At 29.7% G+C, this 9,824-nt stretch overlaps 1 protein-coding gene across 1 annotated transcript; it reads right to left on the bottom strand.

The window, feature by feature from the left end:
• Nucleotides 1-618: 618 nt before the first annotated feature.
• Nucleotides 619-9,515, bottom strand: LOC129300286 (receptor-like protein 8). The gene is made up of 6 exons (XM_054938849.1): nt 9,458-9,515; nt 7,899-8,001; nt 6,960-7,062; nt 4,799-5,642; nt 4,105-4,456; nt 619-802 (listed from the first exon to the last, which is right to left on the bottom strand). The coding sequence occupies exons 1-6, from the start codon at nt 9,513-9,515 to the stop codon at nt 619-621; spliced, it is 1,644 nt and encodes a 547-aa protein (XP_054794824.1).
• Nucleotides 9,516-9,824: the final 309 nt, after the last annotated feature.

Genomic DNA, 9,824 nt, shown 5'->3' with positions numbered 1-9,824 from the left:
AATCATATAGTAAAATTTAAAATAATTTGTAATGAAATTAGTGATGAAATTATGATGGAAAGGTTTGCAATAGAAAATGCTATTACAAAATGAGAATAACATATCATAAAAATTAGCAATGTCATTTCAGTTAAAAAATTCTATTGTTAAATTATTTTTCATGGTTTAGCTAGAGGACGGCCACTACAAAAAAATCGACTTTTAATGATGACAAAAAGTCACTATTAAAAGTCCAAAAGTTACCACTAAAAGTTTTTAACGACTATTTTTTGTTACTAAAAGGTCGTTGTTTGTCGTTGTCAAAAGTATATTTTAGTGGCATCATAGGTTTTTTGCCGCTAAAAGTATTTTTGGTGGCAACAAATGTCACCACTAAAAAGACTTTTAGCACTTTTTTTAAAAGAAATAATAATTTATTTTATACCACATTATCCTACCACATGTGCATCACATGATACCACATCACCTATTATATATACGACAGATGATGTCAGATCACTTGCCATCTTGTGCCACATCATAAGCCACACGTTTGACAGATAATGTCACATCACCTCAAGCCATCTCATGTGCTACGCCACCATCTCATGCCACGTCACCTGCCACATGTATGCCTTCTCAAGCCACCTCATGTGCCATATCACCGTCACCCACGCAAGTCACCTGCCACATGTGTGCCTCCTCAAGCCACCTTATGCGACATGTCACCACCACAATATGACAAGGCCAAGGTTTGAATCTTTGACCTCTCTCACTTCCAAGCCTTAAGCCTCCCTTCTTTGGAAGTGGAATTGAAATGTACCTACAGTTATCATATGCAAAATTAAATATATGTTATGTAACTACATATACATATATCAAATAATATATTATTAAAAAGATATACATATATTATATTTATTTTCAATTATTAATATGAAAAATGATTTATAATAATAATTTTAATAAATTATTTTTTTACTGGTAAATATTATTTTTGTTAGGAAAATGAACTTAAAATAAATAATTTTAAATATTAAATAATATTCTTATATACATTGTAACCAATTTTTAAATTTTATTTTTATGTTTTAAATGAAAATTATTAAGTATATAATTTATTTATAAATATGTATTATATTATTTTATGTTAAATATCTTTTACTTTTTTCTTCTCCCATATTTTATTAAAAACTGATAAACTAAATGATTAAATTTTTATCATCTCTCAAATCGCTAAATGTTCCCCCCTCTTTTATTAAAAATAAATTTTTATCGATAATTTTTAATATCTTAAAAATTATTTTAATAACAAATTAATTTTAACCACTTAAATTTTATTGATAGTCATTTTGAATAATTTTGAAAATAAATACTAATAACTTTTATAATATATGATAATTATAAGAATCTCATATGTGATCAATCTAGTTAACATCTAATCATTCTCAACCCCATAGTAAGGTGGATTTGAATAGTTATTTATATTATTCTTAGTAATAATTAGTTATAAAAATGTTATCAGTAAATTTTTTTATAACAATGGAAACATAATATACTTGGAGGAATTATATAGAATTCTTATCCAAAAGTCATTAGAGCTCAGTAAAAGAAGTAGATACCATATGTATATCAAGTCAAGTATCAAGTGTGCAATATGCCAATTAGTTTAAAATATCATTTACATTGTGTGATATTTGTACAACTTTAACATCCCATGCCATTTATGTATTTGTATGAAAGCAATAATTTATGTATAACTTAACCTAATTAGAATTGAAAGTAATAATCCATCAAGATTTTAATTTATCATATTAAAATTCTAGCTTAATAACATAATTCTTAAAAAAATATGAGCTATATATGTCTAAAAAAAGATTACAAATAATATAAAATTATAAATAATTTAATAATTAAACTTAGCACATCTTGGCTATAATTATTTTTTTGTTCATGATCCTATATACCATTTATTTCTAATTCTATACATAAAATAAGAAATTTAATTTCATAAATATATTTTTATGATTTTATTTAATTTCAAAATTTTAAAAAAATTCATAATTTTTTCTAAAAAATTTAAGTTATAATTTTACAAATGTCACTACTAAAAGTGAATTACATAGTTTAAATTATTTTTATAAAATACTTTTGGTGGCAACAAATGTTATTTGTTGCCACCAAAAGTAGACTACATAAATTATTTTTAATTTTTAAATTATTTTTTATAAAAATACTTTTGGTGGCGATAAATATCACTATCAAAAGTAAATTATATTAATTATTTTCAATTTTTAAAATATTTTCTATAAAAATATTTTTGGTGGTGATAATGTTGCCGCCAAAATAAATTATATAAATTATTTTTTATAAAAATATTTTTGGTGGTGACAAATGTCGCCGCCAAAAGTGAACTTTTAGCTGTGACATTTAATTGTCACTGTCAAAGGTATAGTTTTGGTGGCAGCGATACTTTGTCCCACTAAAAGTGGACTTTTGGCAGCGACTCTTATTTGTCACCACTATTTTTAGTGGCAACTTTTTCATTCATTGTTAAAAGTCATATTTTTTGTGGTACTCGATGACTGATTTTTAGCTACAAAAATTCCATCAATAAATTTCAATTGCTAATTCACTATTTTTTTTTTGGTAATGATGCATTTTCACAATTGGAAGGATGGCAAAAATGGGGGATTCTCAGGCTCAAGTTTGCGATTAGTATTAGAGCTCCACATATCAAAGAAAACAAGGTTTAAATGATTGTCAAGAAATGACAGTGAAAGTAAGAGGTGTTGATTAGAACATTTCAATTTGTCAAATAATATTATGATGTTAGTGATATGAGGATTTTTAGATATATTTAAGATTTAACATATAGATATAGATATAGATATTTCTGTGTGAATATATAAAATGTTTTTGGAAGAGTTACTCCAATTTGACAATATTAGAATGTGACCTAGCTTAGATAGTGATATAAAAATATATATCATATGAGCATTATAAATTATTGTAGAGTTACCATTCATGTTACATCCTTAAAAATGATGATATAGGGGACTTTTTTAGGAGAAGGATTGTCTCCTCTTCCCTTCCTATCATTTTTCCCTTCTCTTTCTTTTCTAACCATTATATTAACATTTTGGACTTCAAAGATTTAATTTTCTTATAAAATACTTTTTTCAATTTTGTTTTGTCTCATTGCAATTTTGAACTATTCAAATTAAATTTTAGAATTTTAGTTTGATCATATTTATCTTTCAAAGTTTTAATTTTGAACTATTCAAATTAAATTGGATGAATGTGGCATTTTATTAATAATTTAATAAGAGATTGAACTCAACCTTCCAAATTTTAATCTAATGATTAGAAAAGAAAGAAAAAAGGGAAAGAGGATGAAAAGTTTAGAGGAAAGAATCCTCTATTATAGTAATGACTAAAACTAAATTTGACATATTTTACTATTGCAATTATAGAGTTGATCCTTAGTTGATAGATACATTATCATAATCTCATGAACTAAAGTTTTTTCTTTCCCACCTCTACCCATACAAAAAAATTGCCATTTTTCTTTCAAACCTGTGGTTGTGAAAATAGCAGTTGAAATAAAGAAAGATGATCATAGCTAGAAAAGCAGCCCCAAATGCTCCTACAAAGCTCCATATGAAGGCTTCTCGAAAATCATTTTCTTCTGAATAACAAGGTTGCTTGTTTCTTCCTATTGACCTATCATTGGAAGAGAAATTTTTTTGCAAAGGTGGACCACAAAGCAAAGGATTCCCTTCATAACTTTTTGATCCAAAAGTTGAAAATTGATTTTTCATGTCTGGTGTCATGCCAGATAAATTATTATGAGCCACAGAGAAGAAAGACACAAAGTACAATTGTGTTAGTTGTAAAGAAATGTGGCCTGTCAATTTGTTGTGTGAAAGATCTAAGCTTTCTATCTGCCTAAGGTTGGAAATAGTTTCCGGAATAGGCCCTTTCAATTGATTGTATGACAAATTTAATGCATGGTTAGTGCATAAGTATCCAATTTGTGAAGGAATTTCACCTATCAATTGATTATTTGAGAGATCCAGCCCAAACATGATATTTAAATTATTTCCTTTGTAAATTTCATACCTTCTTTTTGTTGTAAAATCTACTTCTTGATCTTTAGACAGTGTAACATTTTGTTTTCCTTCCCGTATGCCAACTTCACCAGTAAAAGTGTTGAATGAATATGGTGAGAATCTTGTAGTCCAGGACACAATAAAACTTCCAATTTTGGTTTCCCTTGGTGCATCCATCTTTCCAAACGTGATATAATACAAGCAATATGGTATGCCTCCAGAAATCTTATTTTTAGAAAGATCTAATAAGCTTATATTCTTGAGCTCAAATAAATAGACTGGAATAGACCCTTCAAGTTTGTTTTCCTTTAACATGAGCACCCTTAAACTCACAAATGAGCTGATCAGCTTTGGAATTCGACCTGAAAATTTGTTATTCATCAAATTCAAAGTCAACAAGGGGGAATTAGCCAAAGAAGAAGGTAGAGGTTCAATGAAATGATTTCTCTCTAAATGCAAGTACTCCAAAAATGGCATATTTAGACAGCTTGGTAAAGACACATTGAATTTATTGTGAGAAAAGTCTAGATATTGAAGTTTAGTTAAGTTGCAGAAGCTTTCTGGTATTGAACCTGTGAAAGAATTCTTGGACAAAATGAGGTAACTCAAATCTAAAAAATGTCCAATCCATCTAGGTATTCCACCAAACAGTTGGTTGGCACTTAAATCCAGCATTCTTAATCTAGTACTATTAATGATCTTACCTGGAAGTTTTCCGTTGAAGTTATTGTTGTCGAGGCCCAAAAAGAACAAATACAAGAAATTTGATCCAGTGGGTAAACATGGCCCACTTAGGTTATTGTTTGACAGCTTCAAAAAACTCAAGTCATTACTACCCATACCAAATTCTTGAGGCAAGTAACCTGATAAGTTATTATTCGACAAGTCGAGATCATACAATAGTCTCATTTCACCTATTGAAGCTGGAAAACAGCCTTGCAATGAAGTTGAAGACATATCAAGGGAAATCAAATTGGGAAAAATGAAGCCAATATGAGAAGACATTTCATCTTTGATGGGGTTAAGAGAAATATCAAAATATTCCATTTGAAGAAATTTTGAAGTGGAATTGAGTTCAAAGGGACCAGTGAACATGTTGTGGGTTAGATTCAAATTATTTAATTTTGTGTTATTTGTCAGGAGCCAGGATGGTAAAGTTCCTGAAACATTCAGGTAGCTAAGTTCTAGATCTTGCAAGCTATATTGATGAAGAAGAAATGAAGGCACTTTATTATTTCTGGCTTCATTTAGAGTGCAGTTGTGAATACTTGAAAGCTTTAGCTGGAAGGAAGGGATAAAAGGGGGGTTCTCAGTTTCAAGCTTGAGATTGGCATTAGAGCATGAAATGAAAATGATTTTGAGGTTGGAGTGGTTGGCAAACAAAGAGAGTGAAAATGACCCATTGAAATAGTCGTCAAAAACAGAAATTGCTATTAAGGACCTCAAGGTATGGAGGAGTGAGGAAGGAAAGGTTCCTTCAACATGATTTTCTTCAAGACGAAATTCACGTAAAGATGTCAAATTTTTAAGGCAAGCAAGAAGTTGTCCCTTCAAGTTTGTTATGGCTAAGACTTAATGATACAAGATTCTTCAGATCGCACAAGCCTCCTGCAACATACAATTTTTTTTGGTTAAATTTAGTTAATATATTTATCAGTAAAATGATTATAAAATTAAAACTAATAACTTTAAACATTAAACGTTCTTTTAATTGGTGTTTGCGGGCTCTCTATTTTTTTAGGGGTAATTTAAACACATATTCCCTTTGGTCCTATTTATAGGGTAAAGAGAAAATATTTTTAGGGGTCCTATTTATAAGTCATCTCATTAAATTTTCATTACTAATTCTCCTATTTGACTTCTGTTGAATGTTAGAGACAAAATATATTATTAAAGTATGTATATTTAATAAGGATAAAATTAAGAAATTATTAAATTTTCATATAGAATTAATGAGTTTTAAGATTTTTCTTAGTTTCGATAAAATATATATGAAATGACTTATAAATAAAATTAGAAGAGTACACCACAAAAACTTACAAGTATGTGAGTATTTTATTTAAGCTATTTATCTCTCTATTTAAAATTCAAGGGTCAATGATTTGATTAAAGAATTGGTTGTAATAAATATAACCAAATAGAACTAAGTTTTCTCATTATTTGTATAAATTAATAGAATATAAGGTTAAATAGTAAATTAGCGCCTGAACTTGTTTAGTTTTTGATATAATATTCTCTTTTAACTTTTGAAAATGATGTAAATTTTCCCTATCATTAAATAATAATATTAATTTTGACCTTTAATTGACTTAAAAGATTTTTTTGGTCCTTTTCTGATATTTTTTGTCTTTTGCTAAATTTCTTTTCATTTTCTGTAATTTTAAGGTCCTTTTATGTAATTTTCTAATTAACTAACCGTTAAAATTAAATGTTGTTAATGATAGGGGCGACATTATACTATTTTTAAAAGGAACATACTAAAAATGAGTTTAGACTCTCAGACACTTATAAACATATATAGTTTAAGAATGAAATTACCTTTTAAACCTAGAATACGCTTGAATAAGGAATTCAATTCTAACTTTTAAAACATAAATAAATAGAAAATGTGTGCGTATGTGTGTGTGTCAGGAAAAAGTGAAAGTGAAAATTTTATTAACGGGTTAACCATTGATACCAATGGGCTTGTATTTTTGAAAGCAATTTAAACCAAAACATTCAGGATATTGTATATGAAATTCTTTATCAATCTAATATGATCTCAAGAGATGAATAATATGATATATTGTTTTTTTTAACTGGAAATGTATAAATATAATATCTTTCTGAGGTAGCCAACCATGCAGGTTATTAAAGGGTAAATACAAGACTTTGAGAGAAGTAAGGGACGTAATATATTCTGGGATACTGCCCTCCAAGAAATTTAAGCCAACATCCAGACACTCCAAGTTGCGTGAATGAGAAAGATCTGTCAAATGTCAAATAGAAATTAACGTTACAAGTACTATAGGTAGTTAATTAGAAACATTAAAGGACTCTCTACCCTGCTATATATAGTTTTGGTTGGAGCAAAATGCTAAAACAGAAATATTATTCCGTTCCATTTTCATGGATTTGGATTAGTGAGTGGATTAAGTTCATTCACTCAATGAGTGATATAATACTCATAAAATATTAAATCTTAAGTTTTGAAAGGGATTGTGAGTACTCTAAACGTGACGATTGTTTTGAATTTTTAAAGAAACATGTATCTTAATAATTTTTAAATATTAATAAAATCTAATTGTTATAATTGAGACATTTATTGAGTGAATGGATTTAAGTTATTCACTGAATCTAGATCCCGTGTTTCATTCCAGTTTGGATGTCCCTCCTTTTTTTTTTTTTAATTAATTTTTGAAATGAAACGTGCAGAATACATGATTCATGCAAAACTCTATATACATTTAATTGAGAGTCATCATAAGTAGATTTTATATAGTTCCTCTGGAATTAACATAACGTGGATAGGAATATGATCTAAACTAATAATACGCTTCTTTATTTGCTCTCTCTCTCTCTCTCTCTCTCTCTCTCTCTCACAAATATTATTCATAAAATCATTTAGTAAGACTAGTTAAATTTGATTCCTAACTTGTGGCTAATATCTCTTAAATAGAAAAACTTTTGATCCCTGCACGACAGAATAATGATGATGACGACGACGACGACGACGACGACGGCATATAATAATATAACTATGAACCCATAAGCGGAAAAACAAGATAGATCAGCTAAGTAATTAAAATATGCCGTTTAAATAACCTGTAAAACAGAAATTGATCACCAAAAGATGGGAATTCTGTGAGCTGATTGTTTCCCAACTCTAAATATTGCAAGCTGTCCAATCTAATTTCCCCAAATAGCCCTGCTTCATGAACAAAATTTGATTAGATGTTAAACTATAACAATGCACTTATACAATGTTGGCCTTTAAAGGGACACAAGAGCATAAAGTTAGAGTAACAAAAATGAGAATGTTGAGATGTAGATGTACAGATATATATGAAAAGATAAAAGTCAAAGTGAATATATATCAAAAAAAGTAAGTGTGGCATCTATTGAGAGAAAGATGGTAGAAAGTCCTTTGAAATGGTTTGGTTACATATAGAGAAGGCCGTGGAAGGCACCCATGAGAAGGGCGGAATGGATAGCCTTGAGCCTTGTTAAGAGAAGTAGAGTAAATCCAAAAAGAATACTCATGAAAATTGTTAAATGAAACCTCTTAATTAACAATATTCCTAAAAATTCGTTAATAATATAGAATACAATGTCATTGTTCAATTCATGTAGCTAACCATACTTAATGAGATAATGTTTGTTGTTGTTAAATAATAACAATAACAGGCTTTATAAATGGATTACGTGTATATCATGGCATACATTAAGATGATCTATGTCAGCCTTTCTTTATGTTTTTTCCCCTTGAAGAAAGGGGGTCCTCATGATCCACCCATCATGAATTTTCGCATGTATATGTCATGTACTCACGTGTGGAAAAATTTTACTATCACATAATATCAGGATTCGAGATGTTTAAGAATAATATTTGTTTGTAGATCAAACTAAAAGTATCAACTATATATTCAGATACATATAAAGATAATCTATGTACCTACAAATGATTTTGTCATGAGTACAAGTTTAAAAAAGAGAGTTCGTTCCAAAAAACCTAGCTTATTAGATGGAAGTGTTCCGCACACATATAACCCTTGCTCCACTTGTGAGACTCCTCAATGTGAGACTTCTGACAATCCAATGTTATGAACATAAGTCCGAAAAGAAAACACATTCCAAAAAACTAGTATATTATGTGGCGGGAGAACCTCTATACTCTACTTGTGAGACTCCCACACAGGAGTTCCCCTTTGAGAAGGGACATTCTTGGTGGCTCCACTCAGTCTCCTGCTAGTCAGAGGGCTTCGGAGATCGTGAGTAGCCCTCTTTGTGACGCCAACCTCTCAACGAGAGTACTAATATCAAAAGATCAAGTTTAAAGGGAAAGTTCATCTCAAAAGACTATTATATAAGGTGGGAGAACTTTTCACACTTGTAAATCCTAGTTCACTTGTAAAACAATAAATCATAAAATGTTGAAAAAAAGTGAAAGGCACTCTATGTACATGAATCATAAAATAGTGTGAGAGAGAGAGAGAGAGAGACCTGACAAGTAATTGCCAAACAAAATCAACAATTGAAGTTGTTGAAAAGGGAGAAAATAAGAAGCATTGAGTGACCATTTGATGTGTCTCAACTCATAAGCTCTTGTCTGGTTCAGAACAAGTACTTCCGCTCTGTGGGTAGCGTTGTCACACACAACTCACTCCCAAGTGCAGCAATCAGAGAGAGAAAGGTAATTCCAAGAAGGAAGAGAAGAGCCATTTGGGTAATTGAAAGCTTCTTTCAGTTTCAGAAGCCCTTCTTTCTCTTCCTTCAAGCACCCCTCAACTCCATGAAACCCTAAAAATATGAATATGATGAACATCACCACCAACCATGGTCGGTGTCTCACTGTACACCCCATTTTTCAGTACGCTTTCTTACTTTGTTTTGTTATTTGGCAATGTCTCAATTACTTACTCTCAATCTATATATAGAAGGAAGGACGAGAAAAGGTTTTGTTTGGTTTTTGTTTTGAAAAATAGTTTTTTTTTAAGAAATTAAAAAAATTTGTTTGGATAAGTATTTTCA

This window comes from Prosopis cineraria, unplaced genomic scaffold (genome assembly GCF_029017545.1).
Source record: "Prosopis cineraria cultivar Desert tree isolate PC_DT_omini unplaced genomic scaffold, ASM2901754v1 PC1518, whole genome shotgun sequence".
Taxonomy (NCBI): domain Eukaryota; kingdom Viridiplantae; phylum Streptophyta; class Magnoliopsida; order Fabales; family Fabaceae; genus Prosopis; species Prosopis cineraria.
Note: the sequence above shows the minus strand (reverse complement) of the source record. Positions and strands in the feature narration are given on the sequence as shown.

Bases quoted from the DNA above. Each gene is read 5' to 3' on its own strand.
- LOC129300286 (XM_054938849.1), bottom strand. From the start codon at position 9,515: ATGGCTCTTCTCTTCCTTCTTGGAATTACCTTTCTCTCTCTGATTGCT. The intron at 7,063-7,898 runs GTTATTTAAACG...GACATTTGACAG, and splicing joins GATCAATTTCTGTTTTACAG to ATCTTTCTCATTCACGCAAC. The intron at 803-4,104 runs GTATGAAATTTA...TGATAACTGTAG, and splicing joins GATTTTACAACAAAAAGAAG to GTACATTTCAATTCCACTTC.